We start from the raw sequence: 23,943 nt of genomic DNA, 5'->3' as shown, positions 1-23,943 counted from the left end.
AGTGACTGACTGAGTGACTGAGTGAGTGAGTGACTGACTGACTGAGTGACTGACTGACTGAGTGACTGAGTGACTATGTAACTGACTGAGTGACTGACTGAGTGACTGACTGAGTGACTGGCACTCTCGGCTGCTTCGTCTCAGTGCTGATAAGACTCATTAGCTCTTGATGAGTGACTGACTGACTGAGTGACTGACTGAGTGACTGACTGAGTGACTGAGTGTCTGACTGAGTGATTGACTGACTGACTGACTGAGTGACTGACTGACTGAGTGACTGAGTGACTGAGTGAGTGACTGACTGAGTGAGTGAGTGACTGACTGAGTGACTGAGTGACTGAGTGAGTGACTGACTGAGTGACTGACTGACTGACTGCCTGAGTGACTGACTGAGTGACTGAGTGACTGACTGAGTGACTGACTGACTGAGTGACTGACTGACTGACTGACTGAGTGACTGACTGACTGAGTGACTGACTGACTGAGTGACTGAGTGACTGACTGACTGAGTGACTGACTGACTGAGTGACTGAGTGACTGACTGAGTGACTGACTGACTGAGTGACTGACTGACTGACTGAGTGACTGACTGAGTGACTGAGTAACTAAGTAACTGACTGAGTGACTGACTGACTGAGTGACTGAGTGACTAAGTAACTGAGTGACTGAGTGACTGAGTGACTGACTGAGTGACTGACTGACTGAGTGACTGAGTGAGTGACTGAGTGAGTGACTGAGTGACTGCCTGAGTGACTGACTGAGTGACTGACTGACTGACTGCCTGAGTGACTGACTGAGTGACTGAGTGACTGACTGAGTGACTGACTGACTGAGTGACTGACTGACTGACTGACTGAGTGACTGACTGACTGAGTGACTGACTGACTGAGTGACTGAGTGACTGACTGACTGAGTGACTGAGTGACTGACTGACTGAGTGACTGACTGACTGAGTGACTGAGTGACTGACTGAGTGACTGACTGACTGAGTGACTGACTGACTGACTGAGTGACTGACTGAGTGACTGAGTAACTAAGTAACTGACTGAGTGACTGACTGACTGAGTGACTGAGTGACTAAGTAACTGAGTGACTGACTGACTGAGTGACTGACTGAGTGACTGACTGAGTGACTGACTGACTGACTGAGTGACTGAGTGAGTGACTGAGTGACTGCCTGAGTGACTGACTGAGTGACTGACTGGCTGACTGAGTGACTGACTGAGTGACTGAGTGACTGACTGAGTGACTGACTGACTGAGTGACTGAGTGACTGACTGAGTGACTGAGTGACTGAGTGAGTGACTGACTGGCTGACTGAGTGACTGACTGAGTGACTGAGTGAGTGAGTGACTGACTGACTGAGTGACTGACTGACTGACTGAGTGACTGAGTGACTATGTAACTGACTGAGTGACTGACTGAGTGACTGACTGAGTGACTGGCACTCTCGGCTGCTTCGTCTCAGTGCTGATAAGACTCATTAGCTCTTGATGAGTGACTGACTGACTGAGTGACTGACTGAGTGACTGACTGAGTGACTGAGTGTCTGACTGAGTGATTGACTGACTGACTGACTGAGTGACTGACTGACTGACTGACTGAGTGACTGAGTGACTGAGTGAGTGACTGACTGAGTGAGTGAGTGACTGACTGAGTGACTGAGTGAGTGAGTGAGTGACTGACTGACTGAGTGACTGAGTGACTGAGTGAGTGACTGACTGAGTGAGTGAGTGACTGACTGAGTGACTGACTAACTGAGTGACTGACTGAGTGACTGACTGACTGACTGAGTGACTGACTGAGTGATTGACTGAGTGACTGACTGACTGAGTGACTGACTGACTGAGTGACTGACTGAGTGACTGACTGAGTGACTGACTGAGTGACTGACTGAGTGACTGACTGAGTGACTGCCTCTCTAGGCTGCTGCGTCTCAGCTCTGATAAGACTCAGGAGCTCTTGATGAGTGAGTGACTGACTGAGTGACTGACTGACTGACTGAGTGACTGACTGAGTGACTGACTGACTGAGTGACTGACTGAGTGAGTGACTGAGTGACTGACTGAGTGACTGACTGACTGACTGAGTGACTGACTGAGTGATTGACTGAGTGACTGAGTGACTGACTGAGTGAGTGACTGAGTGACTGAGTGTCTGAGTGACTGACTGACTGACTGACTGAGTGACTGACTGAGTGACTGACTGACTGAGTGACTGACTGAGTGACTGACTGAGTGACTGCCTCTCTAGGCTGCTGCGTCTCAGCTCAGATAAGACTCAGGAGCTCTTGATGAGGTTGGTGATCACGGCATTTGACTACTGCCAAGATGGACTGGCACGTGTCCTTCTGTCTAAGACACTCACCGGTGGTACAGAGGTGAGTGGGACTTAGACACTCACTCACTTAGACACTCACTCAGTCAGTCACTCACTCAGTCAGTCACTCACTCAGACACTCACTCACTCAGTCACTCAGACACTCACTTAGACACTTAGACACTCACTTAGACACTCACCTGGTACGTGTCCTTCTGTCTAAGACACTCACCGGTGGTACAGAGGTGAGTGGGACACTCACTTAGACACTCACTCACTTAGACACTCACTTAGACACTCACTTAGACACTCACTTAGACACTCACTCACTTAGACACTCACTTAGACACTCACTCACTTAGACACTCACTTAGACACTCACTTAGACACTCATTTAGACACTCACCTGGCACGTGTCCTTCTGTCTAAGACACTCACCGGTGGAACAGAGGTGAGTGGGACACTCACTTAGACACTCACTTAGACACTCACTTAGACACTCACTCACTCAGTCAGTCACTCACTCACTCACTCAGACACTCACTCACTCAGTCACTCACCCACTCACTTAGACACTCACTCACTCAGACACTCACTCAGTCACTCAGACACTCACTCAGACACTCACTCACTCACTTAGACACTCACTTAGACACTCACTTAGCCACTCACTCAGTCACTCACTTAGACACTCACTCAGTCACTCACTTAGACACTCACTTAGACACTCACCTAGACACTCAGACACTCACTTAGACACTCACTTAGACACTCACTTAGACACTCACTTAGACACTTAGACACTCACTTAGACACTCACTTAGACACTCACTCACTCACTTAGACACTCACTTAGACACTCACTCAGTCATCCACTCACTCATACACTCACTCACTCACTTAGACACTCACTTAGACACTCACTCACTTAGACACTCACTCACTCACTCACTTAGACACTCACTTAGACACTCACTTAGACACTCACTCACTCAGACACTCACTCAGACACTCACCCACTCACACTCACTCACTCACTTAGACACTCATTTAGACACTCACTCACTCACTTAGACACTCACTTGGACACTCACTTAGACACTCACTTAGACACTCACTCAGTCACCCACTCACTCACACACTCACTCACTTAGACACTCACTTACACACTCACTCATTTAAACACTCACTTAGACACTCACTTAGACACTCACTTAGACACTCACTCACTCAGACACTCACTCACTCAGACACTCACTCACTTACTCACTCAGACACTCACTCTGACACTCACTCACTCAGACACTCAGACACTCACTCAGTCACTCTCTCAGACACTCACTCACTCAGACACTCACTCAGTCACTCACTCAGACACTCTCTCACTCAGACACTCACTCACTCAGTCACTCACTCACTCACTCTGACACTCGCTCACTCAGACACTCACTCACTCAGACACTCACTCACTCAGTCACTCTCTCACTCATACACTCACTCACTTAGACACTCACTTACACACTCACTCACTTAAACACTCACTTAGACACTCACTTAAACACTCACTTAGACACTCACTCACTCATTTAAACACTCACTTAGACACTCACTTAGACACTCACTCACTCACTTAGACACCCACTTAGACACTCACTTAGACACTCACTTAGACACTCACTTAGACACTCACTCACTCACTTAGACACTCACTTAGACACTCACTTAGACACTCACTCACTCACTTAGACACTCACTTAGACACTCACTTAGACACTCACTTAGACACTCACTTAGACACTTAGACACTCACTTAGACACTCACTTAGACACTTACTTAGACACTCACTTAGACACTCACTTAGACACTTAGACACTCACTTAGACACTTGGACACTCACTCACTCACTTAGACACTCACTTAGACACTCACTTAGACACTCACTTAGACACTTAGACACTCACTTAGACACTCACTTAGACACTCACTTAGACACTCACTTAGACACTTAGACACTCACTTAGACACTCATTCACTTAGACACTCACTTAGACACTCACTTAGACACTCATTCACTTAGACACTCACTTAGACACTCATTTAGACACTCACTTAAACACTCACTCACTCACTTAGACACTCACTCCCTCACTTAGACACTCACTTAGACACTCACTCACTCACTTAGACACTCACTCCCTCACTTAGACACTCACTTAGACACTCACTCACTCACTTAGACACTCACTCCCTCACTTAGACACTCACTTACACACTCACTCACTTAGACACTCACTTAGACACTCACTTAGACACTCACTTAGACACTCACTTAGACACTCACTCACTCACTTAGACACTCACTTAGACACTCACTCACTCACTTAGACACTCACTCAGACACGCACTCACTCAGTCACTCACTCATACACTCACCCACACACTCACTCACACACTCACTCACTCACACACTCACTCACTCAGACACTCAGTCACTCACTCACTCGCTTACTCAGTCACTCAGACACTCTCTCACTCAGACACTCAGACACTCACTCACTTAGACACTCACTCAGACACTCACTCACTCAGACACTCACTCAGACACTCACTCAGACACTCACTCTGACACTCACTCACTCAGACACTCACTCACTTAGACACTCGCTCACTCAGATACTCACTCAGAGACTCACGTAGACACTCACTTAGGCACTCACTCACTCACTTAGACACTCACTTAGACACTCACTCACTCAGACACTCACTCATTCACTCAGACACTCACTCAGACACTCACTCACTTAGACACTCACTTAGACACTCACTTAGCCACTCACTCAGTCACTCACTTAGACACTCACTCAGTCACTCACTTAGACACTCATTTAGACACTCACTCACTCACTTAGACACTCACTTGGACACTCACTTAGACACTCACTTAGACACTCACTCAGTCACCCACTCACTCACACACTCACTCACTTAGACACTCACTTACACACTCACTCATTTAAACACTCACTTAGACACTCACTTAGACACTCACTTAGACACTCACTCACTCAGACACTCACTCACTCAGACACTCACTCACTTACTCACTCAGACACTCACTCTGACACTCACTCACTCAGACACTCAGACACTCACTCAGTCACTCTCTCAGACACTCACTCACTCAGACACTCACTCAGTCACTCACTCAGACACTCTCTCACTCAGACACTCACTCACTCAGTCACTCACTCACTCACTCTGACACTCGCTCACTCAGACACTCACTCACTCAGACACTCACTCACTCAGTCACTCTCTCACTCATACACTCACTCACTTAGACACTCACTTACACACTCACTCACTTAAACACTCACTTAGACACTCACTTAAACACTCACTTAGACACTCACTCACTCATTTAAACACTCACTTAGACACTCACTTAGACACTCACTCACTCACTTAGACACCCACTTAGACACTCACTTAGACACTCACTTAGACACTCACTTAGACACTCACTCACTCACTTAGACACTCACTTAGACACTCACTTAGACACTCACTCACTCACTTAGACACTCACTTAGACACTTACTGAGACACTCACTTAGACACTCACTTAGACACTTAGACACTCACTTAGACACTTGGACACTCACTCACTCACTTAGACACTCACTTAGACACTCACTTAGACACTCACTTAGACACTCACTCACTCACTTAGACACTCACTTAGACACTCACTCACTCACTTAGACACTCACTCAGACACGCACTCACTCAGTCACTCACTCACTCATACACTCACCCACACACTCACTCACTCTGACACTCACTCAGACACTCACTCACTCAGACACTCACTCACTCAGTCACTCAGACACTCACTCAGACACTCACTCACTCTGATACTCACTCAGACACTCACTCACTCAGACACTCGCTTACTCAGTCACTCAGACACTCTCTCACTCAGACACTCAGACACTCACTCACTTAGACACTCACTCAGACACTCACTCACTCAGACACTCACTCAGACACTCACTCAGACACTCACTCAGACACTCACTCTGACACTCACTCACTCAGACACTCACTCACTTAGACACTCGCTCACTCAAACACTCACTCAGAGACTCACGTAGACACTCACTTAGGCACTCACTCATTCACTTAGACACTCACTTAAACACTCACTCACTCACTTAGACACTCACTCAGACACTCACTCACTTAGACACTCACTCAGACACTCACTCACTCACTTAGACACTCACTTAGACACTCACTTAGCCACTCACTCAGTCACTCACTTAGACACTCACTCAGTCACTCACTTAGACACTCACTTAGACACTCACCTAGACACTCAGACACTCACTTAGACACTCACTTAGACACTCACTTAGACACTTAGACACTCACTTAGACACTCACTTAGACACTCACTCACTCACTTAGACACTCACTTAGACACTCACTCAGTCATCCACTCACTCATACACTCACTCACTCACTTAGACACTCACTTAGACACTCACTCACTTAGACACTCACTCACTCACTTAGACACTCACTTAGACACTCACTTAGACACTCACTCACTCAGACACTCACTCAGACACTCACCCACTCACACTCACTCACTCACTTAGACACTCATTTAGACACTCACTCACTCACTTAGACACTCACTTGGACACTCACTTAGACACTCACTTAGACACTCACTCAGTCACCCACTCACTCACACACTCACTCACTTAGACACTCACTTACACACTCACTCATTTAAACACTCACTTAGACACTCACTTAGACACTCACTTAGACACTCACTCACTCAGACACTCACTCACTCAGACACTCACTCACTTACTCACTCAGACACTCACTCTGACACTCACTCACTCAGACACTCAGACACTCACTCAGTCACTCTCTCAGACACTCACTCACTCAGACACTCACTCAGTCACTCACTCAGACACTCTCTCACTCAGACACTCACTCACTCAGTCACTCACTCACTCACTCTGACACTCGCTCACTCAGACACTCACTCACTCAGACACTCACTCACTCAGTCACTCTCTCACTCATACACTCACTCACTTAGACACTCACTTACACACTCACTCACTTAAACACTCACTTAGACACTCACTTAAACACTCACTTAGACACTCACTCACTCATTTAAACACTCACTTAGACACTCACTTAGACACTCACTCACTCACTTAGACACCCACTTAGACACTCACTTAGACACTCACTTAGACACTCACTTAGACACTCACTCACTCACTTAGACACTCACTTAGACACTCTCTCACTCAGACACTCACTCAGACACTCGTTCACTCACTCTGACACTCGCTCACTCAGACACTCACTCTGACACTCACTCACTCAGACACTCACTCACTCAGTCACTCACTCAGACACTCAGACACTCACTCACTCACTCAGTCACTCACTCACTCACTCTGACACTCGCTCACTCAGTCACTCACTCACTCAGACACTCAGTCACTCACTCAGTTACTCACTCACTCAGTCACTCACTCAGACACTCACTCAGTCACTCAGTCACTCACTCAGTCACTCAGTCTCTCACTCAGACACTCACTCAGTCACTCACTCTGACACTCGCTCACTCAGTCACTCACTCAGTCACTCACTCAGACATTTACTCACTCAGACACTCACTCAGTCACTCACTCAGTTACTCACTCACTCACTCAGACACTCACTCTGCGTGTCCTTTTGCGTATTGGGGTGGACTTAGTGAGTGAGTGAGTGACTGAGTGAGTGAGTGACTGAGTGAGTGAGTGACTGAATGAGTGACTGAGTGAGTGACTGAGTGAGTTGAGTGACTGAGTGAGTGAGTGAGTGACTGAGTGAATGAGTGAGTGACTGAATGAGTGACTGAGTGAGTGAGTGACTGAGTGAGTGACTGAGTGAGTGACTGAGTGAGTGACTGAGTGACTGAGTGACTTTCTGAGTGGCTGAGTGACTGAGTGAGTTACTGAGTGGGCGAGTGAGCAGGTGAGTGAGTGAGTGACTGACTGAGTAAGTGAGTGACTGAGTAACTGAGTGAGTGAGTGAGTGACTGAGTGAGTGGGTGAGTGACTGACTGAGTGACTGAGTGAGTGACTGAGTAACTGAGTGAGTGACTGAGTGAGTGGGTGAGTGAGTGAGTGGGTAAGTGAGTGGGTGGGTGAGTGAGTGACTGAGTGACTGACTGAGTGAGTGACTGACTGACTGACTGAGTGACTGACTGACTGACTGAGTGACTGACTGAGTAACTGAGTGACTGACTGAGTGAGTGAGTGACTAACTGCCTGACTGACTGAGTGGGTGAGTTAGTGGGTGAGTGACTGAGTGACTAACTGCCTGAGTGACTGAGTCACTAACTGAGTGACTGATTGTCACCCCGCGTAGTCCACCCGTGTCTACGCCACGCTCCACCTCCGCGTGCTGCTCCGTATTGGGGTGGACTTAGTGGGTGAGTGAGTGAGTGGGTGAGTGAGTGAGTGAGTGGGTGAGTGGGTGAGTGGGTGGGTGAGTGGGTGAGTGAGTGAGTGAGTGGGTGAGTGGGTGGGTGAGTGGGTGAGTGAGTGAGTGGGTGAGTGAGTGAGTGAGTGGGTGGGTGAGTGAGTGGGTGAGTGGGTGAGTGGGTGAGTGGGTGGGTGAGTGGGTGGGTGAGTGGGTGAGTGGGTGAGTGAGTGAGTGGGTGGGTGGGTGGGTGAGTGGGTGAGTGGGTGAGTGGGTGAGTGAGTGGGTGAGTGAGTGAGTGGGTGAGTGGGTGAGTGGGTGAGTGGGTGGGTGGGTGAGTGGGTGGGTGAGTGGGTGAGTGGTTGAGTGAGAGAGTGAGTGAGTGGGTGAGTGAGTGAGTGGGTGAGTGGTTGAGTGAGTGAGTGGGTGGGTGGGTGGGTGAGTGGGTGAGTGAGTGGGTGGGTGAGTGGGTGGGTGGGTGAGTGGGTGGGTGGGTGAGTGAGTGGGTGAGTGAGTGAGTGGGTGAGTGGGTGAGTGGGTGAGTGGGTGGGTGGGTGAGTGGGTGGGTGAGTGGGTGAGTGGTTGAGTGAGAGAGTGAGTGAGTGGGTGAGTGGGTGAGTGGGTGAGTGGGTGGGTGGGTGAGTGGGTGGGTGAGTGGGTGAGTGGTTGAGTGAGAGAGTGAGTGAGTGGGTGAGTGAGTGAGTGGGTGAGTGGTTGAGTGAGTGAGTGGGTGGGTGGGTGAGTGAGTGGGTGAGTGAGTGGGTGAGTGAGTGAGTGGGTGAGTGGGTGAGTGGGTGAGTGGGTGGGTGGGTGAGTGGGTGGGTGAGTGGTTGAGTGAGAGAGTGAGTGAGTGGGTGAGTGGTTGAGTGAGTGACTGAGTGACTGACTGACTGACTGAGTGACTGAGTGACTGACTGACTGACTGACTGAGTGACTGAGTGACTGACTGACTGAGTGACTAACTGAGTGACTGACTGTCACCCCGCGTAGTCCACCCGTGTCTACGCCACGCTCCACCTCCGAGTGCTGCTCCGTATTGGGGTGGACTTAGTGAGTGAGTGAGTGGGTGAGTGAGTGAGTGGGTGAGTGAGTGAGTGAGTGGTTGAGTGACTGACTGAGTGAGTGAGTGGGTGAATGAGTGAGTGACTGAGTGACTGACTGACTGCCTGACTGACTGAGTGACTAACTGAGTGACTGACTGTCACCCCGCGTAGTCCACCCGTGTCTACGCCACGCTCCACCTCCGAGTGCTGCTCCGTATTGGGGTGGACTTCTTTACGAACTGGGGGGTGGAGCTACTGCTCACCCAGCTACACGACCCTTCACCAAGCGTCGCTCACCACGCACTCACCATCCTGCACGAGGCCTGTGACGATAAGGTGAGCCGCTCACCAACACGCTCACCACCACCACGTTCACCAACACGCTCACCCATTCACTCACTCAGTCACTCACCCACTCACTCACCCATTCACTCAGTCAGTCACCCACTCACTCACCCACTCACCCACTCACCCACCCACTCACCCACTCACCCACCCACTCACCCACCCACTCACTCACCCACTCACCCACTCACCCACCCACTCACCCACTCACCCACCCACTCACCCACCCACTCACTCACCCACTCACCCACTCACCCACCCACTCACCCACTCACCCACCCACTCACTCACTCACCCACTCACTCACTCACCCACTCACCCACCCACTCACTCACCCACCCACTCACTCACCCACTCACCCAGCTACACGACCCTTCACCAAGCGTCGCTCACCACGCACTCACCATCCTGCACGAGGCCTGTGACGATAAGGTGAGCCGCTCACCAACACGCTCACCAACACCACCACCACACTCACCACCACCACCACACTCACCACCACCACGTTCACCACCACGCTCACCACCACCACGCTCACCACCACACTCACCACCACGTTCACCAACACGCTCACCCATTCACTCACTCAGTCACCCACTCACTCGCTCACTCACTCACACACTCACTCACCAACACGCTCACCACCACCACACTCACCACCACCACGTTCACCAACACGCTCACCCATTCACTCACTCAGTCACCCATTCACTCACTCAGTCACCCATTCACTCACTCAGTCACCCATTCACTCACTCAGTCACCCACTCACTCACTCACCCACTCACCCACCCACTCACTCACTCACCCACTCACTCACTCACCCACTCACTCACCCACTCACTCACCCACCCACTCACTCACTCACCCACTCACTCACCCACTCACCCACCCACTCACTCACCCACTCACCCAGCTACACGACCCTTCACCAAGCGTCGCTCACCACGCACTCACCATCCTGCACGAGGCCTGTGACGATAAGGTGAGCCGCTCACCACCACCACGCTCACCACCACCACCACACTCACCACCACGTTCACCAACACGCTCACCCATTCACTCACTCAGTCACCCACTCACTCGCTCACTCACTCACACACTCACTCACCAACACGCTCACCACCACCACCACCACCACCACCACGCTCACCACACTCACCACGCTCACCACACTCACCCATTCACTCACTCAGTCACTCACCCACTCACTCACCACCACCACACTCACCACCACGTTCACCAACACGCTCACCCATTCACTCACTCAGTCACCCACTCACTCGCTCACTCACTCACACACTCACTCACCAACACGCTCACCAACACGCTCACCCATTCACTCACCACCACCACGCTCACCACCACCACGCTCACCACCACACTCACCAACACCACCACGCTCACCACCACACTCACCACCACGCTCACCACCACCACGCTCACCAACACGCTCACCCACTCACTCACTCACCCACTCACTCACCCATTCACCCACCCACTCACTCACTCACCCACTCACTCACTCACCCACTCACTCACCCATTCACTCACCCACTCACTCACCCACCCACTCACTCACTCACCCACTCACTCACTCACTCACCCACTCACTCACCCACTCACTCACCCACTCACCCACCCACTCACCCACTCACCCACTCACTCACCCACTCACCCACTCACTCACCCACTCACCCAGCTACACGACCCTTCACCAAGCGTCGCTCACCACGCACTCACCATCCTGCACGAGGCCTGTGACGATAAGGTGAGCCGCTCACCACCACCACCACACTCACCACACTCACCACCACCACGCTCACCACCACCACCACCACCACACTCACCACCACACTCACCATCACCACGTTCACCAACACGCTCACCCATTCACTCAGTCAGTCACCCACTCACTCACCCACTCACTCACTCACTCACTCACCCACTCACTCACTCACCAACTCACCCACTGACTGACCCACTCACTCACCCACTCACCCAGCTACACGACCCTTCACCAAGCGTCGCTCACCACGCACTCACCATCCTACACGAGGCCTGTGACGATAAGGTGAGCCGCTCACCACCACCACACTCACCACCACCACCACACTCACCACCACTCACCACGCTCACCACCACCACCACACTCACCAACACGCTCACCCATTCACTCACTCAGTCACTCACCCACTCACTCACCACCACCACACTCACCACCACGTTCACCAACACGCTCACCCATTCACTCACTCAGTCACCCATTCACTCACTCAGTCACCCACTCACTCGCTCACTCACTCACACACTCACTCACCAACACGCTCACCAACACGCTCACCCATTCACTCACCACCACCACGCTCACCACCACCACGCTCACCACCACACTCACCACCACCACCACACTCACCACCACCACGCTCACCACCACCACGCTCACCACCACCACCACGCTCACCACCACCACGCTCACCAACACGCTCACCCATTCACTCACTCAGTCACCCACTCACTCGCTCACTCACTCACCCACTCACTCAACCACTCAGTCAGTCACTCACCCACTCACTCACCCACTCACTCACTCACTCACCCACCCACTCACTCACTCACCCACTCACTCACTCACTCACCCACTCACTCACTCACCCACTCACTCACTCACCCACTCACTCACCCACTCACTCAACCACCCACTCACTCACCCACTCACCCAGCTACACGACCCTTCACCAAGCGTCGCTCACCACGCACTCACCATCCTACACGAGGCCTGTGACGATAAGGTGAGCCGCTCACCACCACCACGCTCACCACCACGCTCACCACCACCACGCTCACCAACACGCTCACCCATTCACTCACTCAGTCACCCACTCACCCACTCACTCACCCACCCACTCACTCACCCACTCACTCACCCACTCACCCACTCACTCACCCATTCACTCAGTCAGTCACCCACTCACTCACCCACTCACCCACCCACTCACTCACTCACCCACTCACTCACTCACTCACCCACTCACCCACTCACTCACCCACTCACTCACTCACCCACTCACTCACCCACTCACCCACTCACTCACCCATTCACTCAGTCAGTCACCCACTCACTCACCCACTCACCCACCCACTCACTCACTCACCCACTCACTCACTCACTCACCCACTCACCCACTCACTCACCCACTCACTCACTCACCCACTCACTCACTCACCCACTCACCCACTCACTCACCCACCCACTCACTCACCCACTCACTCACCCACTCACTCACCCACTCACCCACTCACTCACCCACTCACTCACTCACTCACCCACTCACCCACTCACTCACCCACTCACTCACTCACCCACTCACTCACTCACCCACTCACCCACCCACTCACTCACCCACCCACTCACTCACCCACTCACCCAGCTACACGACCCTTCACCAAGCGTCGCTCACCACGCACTCACCATCCTACACGAGGCCTGTGACGATAAGGTGAGCCGCTCACCACCACCACGCTCACCACCACCACCACCACACTCACCACCACTCACCACGCTCACCACCACCACCACACTCACCAACACGCTCACCCATTCACTCACTCACCCACTCACTCACCCACTCACTCACTCACCCACTCACTCAACCACTCAGTCAGTCACTCACTCACTCACTCACTCACCCACCCACCCACTCACCCACTCACCCACTCACTCACCCACTCACTCACTCACTCACCCACCCACTCACTCACTCACCCACTCACTCACTCACTCACCCACTCACTCACTCACCCACTCACTCACTCACCCACTCACCCACCCACTCACTCACCCACCCACTCACTCACCCACTCACCCAGCTACACGACCCTTCACCAAGCGTCGCTCACCACGCACTCACCATCCTGCACGAGGCCTGTGACGATAAGGTGAGCCGCTCACCAACACGCTCACCAACACCACCACCACACTCACCACCACCACCACACTCACCACCACCACGTTCACCACCACGCTCACCACCACCACGCTCACCACCACACTCACCACCACCACCACACTCACCACCACCACGCTCACCACCACCACCATGCTCACCACCACCACACTCACCACCACGCTCACCACCACGCTCACCACCACGCTCACCACCACCACCACCACGCTCACCACCACCACGCTCACCACCACCACACTCACCACCACGCTCACCACCACCACACTCACCACCACCACGCTCACCAACACGCTCACCCATTCACTCACTCAGTCAGTCACCCACTCACCCATTCACTCACCCACTCACTCACTCACCCACTCACTCACCCACCCACTCACTCACTCACCCACTCACTCACTCACTCACCCACTCACTCACCCACTCACTCACTCACCCACTCACTCAACCACTCAGTCAGTCACTCACTCACTCACTCACCCATTCACTCAGTCAGTCACTCACTCAGTCACTCACTCACTCACTCACCCACTCACTCACTCACTCACCCACCCACCCACTCACCCACTCACCCACTCACTCACCCACTCACTCACTCACTCACCCACCCACCCACCCACTCACTCACTCACTCACCCACTCACCCACTCACTCACTCACTCAGTCACCCATTCACTCACTCAGTCAGTCACCCACTCACCCATTCACTCACCCACTCACTCACTCACCCATTCACTCAGTCAGTCACTCACTCAGTCACTCACTCACTCACTCACCCACTCACTCACTCACTCACCCACCCACCCACTCACCCACTCACCCACTCACTCACCCACTCACTCACTCACTCACCCACCCACCCACCCACTCACTCACTCACTCACCCACTCACCCACTCACTCACTCACTCAGTCACCCACTCACTCACTCAGTCAGTCACTCACCCACTCACCCACCCACTCACTCACCCACTCACTCACCCACTCACTCACTCACTCACCCACTCACTCACCCACTCACCCACTCACCCACTGACCCACCCACTCACTCACTCACCCACCCACTCACTCACTCACCAACACGCTCACCCATTCACTCACTCACTCACTCACCCACCCACTCACTACTCACTCAGTCACCCACTCACTCACACACTCACCCACTCACTCACTCACCCACTCACTCACTCGCTCACTCACCCACTCACTCACTCACCCATTCACTCAGTCAGTCACTCACCCACTCACTCACTCACTCACCCACCCACCCACTCACCCACTCACTCACTCACTCACCCACTCACTCACTCACTCACCCACTCACTCACCCACTCACTCACCCACTCACTCACTCACCCACTCACTCACTCAGTCACCCACCCACTCACTCACCCACTCACTCACTCACTCACCCACTCACTCACCCACTCACTCACTCACCCACTCACTCACTCGCTCACTCACCCACTCACTCACTCACCCACTCACTCACCCATCCACTCACTCACCCACCCACTCACCCACTCACCCACCCACCCACCCACTCACCCACCCACCCACCCACTCACTCACCCACCCACCCACTCACTCACTCACTCACCCACTCACCCACCCACCCACTCACCCACGCACCCACTCACCCACTCACCCACTCACTCACCCACTCACTCACCCACTCACCCACTCACTCACCCACCCACTCACCCACCCACTCACTCACCCACTCACTCACCCACCCACCCACTCACCCACCCACTCACTCACTCACTCACCCACTCACTCACTCACCCACCCACCCACTCACCCACCCACCCACTCACTCACTCACTCACCCACCCACCCACTCACTCACTCACTCACCCACCCACTCACTCACCCACCCACCCACTCACTCACCCACTCACCCACCCACTCACTCACTCATCCACTTGTTGTGGTGGTTGTGATATTGTTGTTGTGATGTTGTTGTGATGGTTGTGGTTGTGATGATGTTGTTGATGTTATTGTTGTGTTGATGTTGTTGTTGTGTTGATGTTGTTGTTGTTGTGATGGTTGTTGTGATGTTGTTGTTGTGTTGATGATGTTGTGTTGATGATGTTGTTGTGGTTGTTGTGATGGTTGTGGTTGTTGTGATGGTTGTGGTTGTGATGGTTGTTGTTGTTGTGATGGTTGTTGTGATGTTATTGTTGTGTTGATGTTGTTGTTGTGTTGATGTTGTTGTGGTTGTTGTGATGGTTGTGGTTGTGATGGTTGTTGTTGTTGTGATGGTTGTTGTTGTGATGTTGTTGTGTTGATGATGTTGTTGTGTTGATGTTGTTGTTGTGGTTATGGTTGTTGTTGTTGTTGTGATGATGTTGTTGTGATGGTTGTTGTGATGTTGATGTTGTTGATGATGTTGTTGTTGTTGTTTTGGTTGTTGTGATGGTTGTGGTTGTGATGATGTTGTTGATGTTGTTGTTGATGTTGGTGATGTTGTTGTTGATGATGTTGTTGTTGATGTTGTTGATGATGATGTTGTTGTTGATGATGTTGATGTTGGTGATGTTGTTGATGATGTTGTTGTTGTTGTTGATGTTGATGATGTTGTTGATGTTGATGATGTTGTTCATGTGGTTGTTGTTGTTGATGTTGATGTTGTTGTTGATGATGATGAAGATGTTGATGATGATGATGTTGTTGATGTTGTTGATTATGTTGTTGTGGTTGTTGTGATGGTTGTGGTTGTGATGGTTGTTGTTGTTGATGTTGTTGATGTTGTTGATGTTGTTGTTATTGTTGTTGTTGATGTTGTTGTTGATGTTGGTGATGTTGTTGTTGTGATGTTGATGATGATGTTGTTGTTGTGATGTTGTTGTTGATGATGATGTTGATGTTGTTGTTGTTGATGATGTTGTTGTTGATGTTGTTGATGATGATGTTGATGTTGTTGTTGATGTTGTTGTTGATATTGTTGTTGTTGATGTTGTTGATGATGTTGATGTTGTTGATGTTGTTGATGTTGTTGATGATGATGTTGATGATGTTGATGATGATGTTGTTGTTGATGTTGTTGATGATGATGTTGTTGATGTTGTTGATGTTGTTGTTGATGATGTTGATGTTGTTGATGTTGTTGTTGTTGATGTTGTTGATGTTGTTGATGTTGTTGTTGATGTTGTTGATGATGATGTTGATGATGTTGATGTTGTTGTTGTTGATGATGTTGTTGATGTTGTTGTGTTGTTGATGATGATGATGTTGTTGTTGTTGTGATGTTGATGTTGATGTTGTTGATGTTGTTGTGTTGTTGATGTTGATGATGTTGTTGTTGATGTTGTTGATGATGTTGGTGATGTTGTTGATGATGTTGTTGATGTTGATGATGTTGATGTTGATGATGTTGATGTTGATTATGTTGATGTTGTTGATGATGTTGTTGTGGTTGTTGTGATGGTTGTTGTTGTTGATGTTGTTGTTGATGTTGTTGATGTTGTTGTTATTGTTGTTGTTGATGTTATTGTTGATGTTGTTGATGTTGTTGTTGATGTTGTTGTTGATGTTGTTGATGTTGTTGTTGTTGATGTTGTTGATGATGATGTTGTTGTTGTTGTTGTTGATGTTGTTGATGTTGTTGATGATGTTAATGTTGTTGATGATGTTGTTGTGATGTTGATGTTGTTGATGTTGTTGTGTTGTTGATGTTGATGATGTTGTTGTTGTTGTTGTGATGTTGATGATGATGTTGTTGTTGTGATGTTGATGTTGATGTTGTTGTTGATGTTGTTGATGATGTTGATGTTGTTGTTGATGTTGTTGATGATGTTGTTGTTGTTGATGTTGTTGATGATGTTGTTGATGATGATGTTGATGTTGTTGATGATGTTGTTGATGTTGTTGATGATGTTGTTGATGTTGTTGATGATGATGATGATGTTGTTGATGATGTTGTTGATGTTGATGATGATGATGTTGTTGTTGTTGTGATGTTGATGATGTTGTTGTTGTTGATGATGTTGTTGATGTTGTTGTGTTGTTGATGATGATGATGTTGATGTTGTTGTTGTGATGTTGATGATGATGTTGTTGTGATGTTGATGTTGTTGATGTTGTTGTGTTGTTGATGTTGATGATGTTGTTGTTGTTGTTGTGATGTTGATGATGATGTTGTTGTTGTGATGTTGATGTTGTTGTTGATGTTGTTGATGATGTTGATGTTGTTGTTGATGTTGATGTTGTTGATGATGTTGTTGTTGTTGATGTTGTTGATGATGATGTTGATGTTGTTGATGTTGTTGATGATGTTGTTGATGTTGTTGATGATGTTGTTGATGTTGTTGATGATGATGATGATGTTGTTGATGATGTTGTTGATGTTGATGATGATGTTGTTGTTGTTGTGATGTTGTGATGTTGTTGTTGTTGATGATGATGTTGATGTTGTTGTTGTGATGTTGATGATGATGTTGTTGTGATGTTGATGTTGATGTTGTTGATGTTGTTGTGTTGTTGATGTTGTTGATGTTGTTGTGATGTTGTTGATGTTGTTGATGTTGATGATGTTGATGATGTTGTTGATGTTGTTGTTGATGTTGTTGTTGTTGTTGTAGATGATGTTGATGTTGTTGTGATGGTTGTGGTTGTTGTTGATGTTGATGATGTTGTTGTGATGTTGTTGTTGTTGTGATTTGCAGGCCAATCTGCATGCGCTGGTGCAGATGAAGCCGGCTCTATCCCACCTTGGAGAGAGTGGAGCACTCCTGCTGATACGGTGACGACTAACTAGTTAACTAGTACTTAACTAGTACTTAAATAGTAGTAAACTAGTACTAACCAGCAGTTAACTAGTACTAACTAGTTAACTAGTACTTAACTGGTACTAACTAGTACTAACTAGTACTTAACTAGTAGTAAACTAGTACTAACTAGTAGTTAACTAGTACTAACTAGTTAACTAGTACTTAACTAGCACTAACTAGTACTAACTAGTTAACTAGTACTTAACTAGCACTAACTAGCACTCAACTAGTAAATAACTAGTACTAACTACCACTAACTGGTACATAAATAGTACTTAACTACCACTAACTAGTGCTTAACTAGTAATTAACTAGTACTAACTACCACTAACTAGTAGTTAACTAGTACTAACCAGTTAACTGGCACTTGACTAGTACTAACTACCACCAACTAGCACTTAACTAGTACATAACTACCGCTAACTAGTAGTTAACTAGTACTAACTAGTACCTAGCTAGTAGTTAACTAGTACTAACTAGTACTAACTAGTTAATTAGTATCAAACTATTACTTAACTAGTACTCACTATCGCTAACTAGTACTTAAATAGTACTAACGAGTTAGCTAGTACTGACTACCACTAACTAGTACTTAACTACCACTAACTAGTAATTAACTACCACTAGGTAGTTCTTAACTAGTACTAACTACCACTAGCCACCACTAACTAGTACTTAACCAATACTTAACTACCACCAACCACCACTAACGATCACTAACTTAACTAGTACTAACTAGTACTTAATTAGTACTAACTTCCACCAACCGCCACTAACTGGTACTTAACTAGTACTTAACTACCACTAACCACCACTAACTACCGCTAACTAGTACTTAACTAGTATGCACTACCACTAACTAGTACTTAACAGGCACCAAGTACCACTAACTAGTACTTAACTAGTACTAACTATCACTAACTAGTACTTAACTAGTATTAACTACCACTAACTAGTACTATCTAGTGCTAACTACCACTAACTAGTACTTAACTAGTACTTAGCCACAACCATCACAACAGCATCACTACCACATCCAACTAACACTAGTCACTAGTGCTAGTGGTAGTACTAACACTAGTACTAACACTAGTACTAGTACTAACTAGTGCTAGTACTAGTGTTAGTACTAGTTAGTACTAGCACTAACTAGTAGTGATATCCGTCTGTCTCCACCAGCTTTGCATCGATCTCCAAGGGGTTCAGCTACTTGAACGAACGTGGATTCATCACAAAAGAGTTGGAGCGTTGGCGTAGGGTAAGAGACACGGGGAGAGAGAGAGACACGGAGAGAGAGAGAGACACGGGGAGAGAGAGAGACACGGAGAGAGAGAGAGACACGGGGAGAGAGAGACACGGGGAGAGAGAGAGACACGGGGAGAGAGAGACACGGGGAGAGAGAAAGAGACACGGGGAGAGAGAGAGACACGGGGAGAGAGAGAGACACGGGGAGAGAGAGAGACACGGGGAGAGAGAGAGACACGGAGAGAGAGAGAGACACGGGGACAGAGAGAGACACGGGGAGAGAGAGAGACACGGGGAGAGAGAGAGACACGGGGAGAGAGAGACACGGGGAGAGAGAGAGACACGGGGAGAGAGACACGGTGAGAGAGACATGGGGAGAGAGAGAGACGGGGAGAGAGACATGGGGAGAGAGAGAGACACGGGGAGAGAGAGAGACGGGGAGAGAGAGAGACACGGGGAGAGAGAGAGACACGGGGAGAGAGAGAGACACGGGGAGAGAGAGAGACACGGGGACAGAGAGAGAGACACGGGGAGAGAGAGAGACATGGGGAGAGAGAGAGACACGGGGAGAGAGAGAGACACGGGGACAGAGAGAGACACGGGGAGAGAGAGAGACATGGGGAGAGAGAGAGACACGGGGAGAGAGAGAGACACGGGGAGAGAGAGAGACACGGGGAGAGAGAGACACGGGGAGAGAGAGACACGGGGGGAGAGAGAGACACGGGGACAGAGAGAGACACGGGGAGAGAGAGAGACACGGGGAGAGAGAGAGACACGGGGAGAGAGAGACACGTGGAGAGAGAGAGACGGGGAGAGAGAGAGACACGGAGAGAGAGAGAGAGAGAGACACGGGGAGAGAGAGACACGGGGACAGAGACACGGGGAGAGAGAGAGACACGGGGAGAGAGAGAGACACGGGGAGAGAGAGACACGGAGAGAGAGAGAGAGACACGGGGAGAGAGAGACACGGGGGGAGAGACACGGGGAGAGAGACACGGGGAGAGAGAGACACGGGGAGAGAGAGACACGGGGAGAGAGAGAGACACGGAGAGAGAGACACGGGGAGAGAGAGAGACACGGGGAGAGAGAGAGACACGGGGAGAGAGAGAGACACGGGGAGAGAGAGAGACACGGGGAGAGAGAGACACGGGGAGAGAGAGACACGGGGAGAGAGAGAGACACGGGGAGAGAGAGACACGGAGAGAGAGAGACACGGGGAGAGAGAGAGACACGGGGAGAGAGAGAGACACGGGGAGAGAGAGACACGGGGAGAGAGAGAGACACGGGGAGAGAGAGAGACACGGGGAGAGAGAGACACACACGGGGAGAGAGAGAGACACGGGGAGAGAGAGACACGGGGAGAGAGAGAGACACGGGGAGAGAGAGACACGGGGAGAGAGAGACATGGGGAGAGAAAGACACGGGGAGAGAGACACGGAGAGAGAGAGACACGGGGAGAGAGAGAGACACGGGGAGAGAGAGAGACACGGGGAGAGAGAGAGACGGGGAGAGAGAGAGACACGGGGAGAGACACGGGGAGAGAGACACAGGGAGAGAGAGAGAGACACGGGGAGAGAGAGACACGGGGAGAGAGAGACACGGGGAGAGAGAGAGACACGGGGAGAGAGAGCCACGGGGAGAGAGAGAGACACGGGGACAGAGAGAGACACGGGGAGAGAGAGAGACACGGGGAGAGAGAGAGACGGGGAGAGAGACACGGGGTGAGAGACATGGGGAGAGAGAGACACGGGGAGAGAGAGAGACACGGGGAGAGAGAGAGACACGGGGAGAGAGAGAGACGGGGAGAGAGACACGGGGAGAGAGACACGGGGAGAGAGAGAGACACGGGGAGAGAGAGAGACACGGGGAGAGAGAGACACGGGGAGAGAGAGAGACACGGGGAGAGAGAGACACGTGGAGAGAGAGACACGGGGAGAGAGAGACACGGGGAGAGAGAGAGAGACACGGGGAGAGAGAGAGACACGGGGAGAGAGAGAGACACGGGGAGAGAGAGACACAGGGAGAGAGAGAGACACGGGGAGAGAGAGACACGGGGAGAGAGAGACACGGGGAGAGAGAGAGACGGGGAGAGAGACACGGGGTGAGAGACACGGGGAGAGAGAGACACGGGGAGAGAGAGAGACACGGGGAGAGAGAGAGACACGGGGAGAGAGAGAGACGGGGAGAGAGAGAGACGGGGAGAGAGAGAGACACGGGGAGAGAGAGAGACACGGGGAGAGAGAGACACGGGGAGAGAGAGAGACACGGGGAGAGAGAGACACGGGGAGAGAGAGAGACACGGGGAGAGAGAGACACGTGGAGAGAGAGAGACGGGGAGAGAGAGAGACACGGGGAGAGAGAGAGACACGGGGAGAGAGAGACACGGGGAGAGAGAGACACGGGGAGAGAGACACGGGGAGAGAGAGAGACACGGGGAGAGAGAGAGACACGGGGAGAGAGAGACACGTGGAGAGAGAGAGACACGGGGAGAGAGAGACACGGAGAGAGAGAGACACGGGGGGAGAGAGATACGGGGAGAGAGAGACACGGGGAGAGAGAGACACGGGGAGAGAGAGAGACACGGGGAGAGAGACACGGGGAGAGAGACACGGGGAGAGAGAGACACGGGGAGAGAGAGAGACACGGGGAGAGAAAGAGACACGGGGAGAGAGAGAGACACGGGGAGAGAGAGAGACACGGGGAGAGAGAGACACGGGGAGAGAGAGACACGGGGAGAGAGAGAGACACGGGGAGAGAGAGACACGGGGAGAGAGACACGGGGAGAGAGAGACACGGGGAGAGAGAGACACGGGGAGAGAGACACGGGGAGAGAGAGACACGGGGAGAGAGAGAGACACGGGGAGAGAGAGACACGGGGAGAGAGACACGGGGAGAGAGAGAGACGGGGAGAGAGAGAGACACGGGGAGAGAGACACGGGGAGAGAGAGACACGGGGAGAGAGAGACACAGGGAGAGAGAGACACGTGGAGAGAGAGAGACACGGGGAGAGAGAGACACGGGGAGAGAGACACGGGGAGAAAGAGACACGGGGAGAGAGAGACATGGGGAGAGAGACACGGGGAGAGAGAGACATGGGGAGAGAGAGACACGGGGAGAGAGACACAGGGAGAGAGACACGGGGAGAGAGAGACACGGGGAGAGAGACACGGGGAGAGAGAAACACGGGGAGAGAGAGACATGGGGAGAGAGACACGGTGAGAGAGAGAGACACGGGGAGAGAGACACGGGGAGAGAGACACGGGGAGAGAGAGAGACGGGGTGAGAGACACGGGGAGAGAGAGACACGGGGAGAGAGAGACACATGGGGAGAGAGAGACACGGGGAGAGAGAGACACGGTGAGAGAGAGACACGGGGAGAGAGAGAGACACGGGGAGAGAGAGACACGGGGAGAGAGAGACACGGGGAGAGAGAGAGACACGGGGAGAGACACGGGGAGAGAGACACGGGGAGAGAGAGACAGGGAGAGAGACACGGGGAGAGAGACACGGGGAGAGAGAGAGACACGGGGAGAGAGAGACACGGGGAGAGAGAGACACGTGGAGAGAGAGAGACACGGGGAGAGAGAGACACGGGGAGAGAGAGACACGGGGAGAGAGACACGGGGAGAGAGAGACACGGGGAGAGAGAAACACGGGGAGAGAGAGACACGGGGAGAGAGACATGGGGAGAGAGAGAGACACGGCGAGAGAGAGAGACACGGGGAGAGAGAG

The 23,943-nt window shown here is 51.0% G+C and overlaps 1 protein-coding gene across 4 annotated transcripts in view; it reads left to right on the top strand.

The window, feature by feature from the left end:
- The window catches only part of LOC116938019 (uncharacterized), a 151,445-nt gene that overhangs the window by 43,283 nt on the left and 84,219 nt on the right, over window positions 1-23,943 (top strand). For all 4 annotated transcript variants that reach the window (XM_076057836.1, XM_076057835.1, XM_076057838.1 and 1 more), the window contains 4 exons: window positions 2,254-2,380; window positions 10,051-10,215; window positions 18,862-18,938; window positions 20,146-20,224. In XM_076057836.1, the coding sequence (XP_075913951.1) occupies window positions 2,254-2,380; window positions 10,051-10,215; window positions 18,862-18,938; window positions 20,146-20,224 (448 nt within the window). The remainder of the gene's footprint in view (window positions 1-2,253; window positions 2,381-10,050; window positions 10,216-18,861; window positions 18,939-20,145; window positions 20,225-23,943) is intronic.

The sequence above is a fragment of the Petromyzon marinus genome, chromosome 85, assembly GCF_048934315.1.
Source record: "Petromyzon marinus isolate PM22_M1 ecotype Great Lakes invasive population chromosome 85, UKy_Petmar_22M1.pri1.0, whole genome shotgun sequence".
Lineage (NCBI taxonomy): Eukaryota > Metazoa > Chordata > Hyperoartia > Petromyzontiformes > Petromyzontidae > Petromyzon > Petromyzon marinus.
Note: the sequence above shows the minus strand (reverse complement) of the source record. Positions and strands in the feature narration are given on the sequence as shown.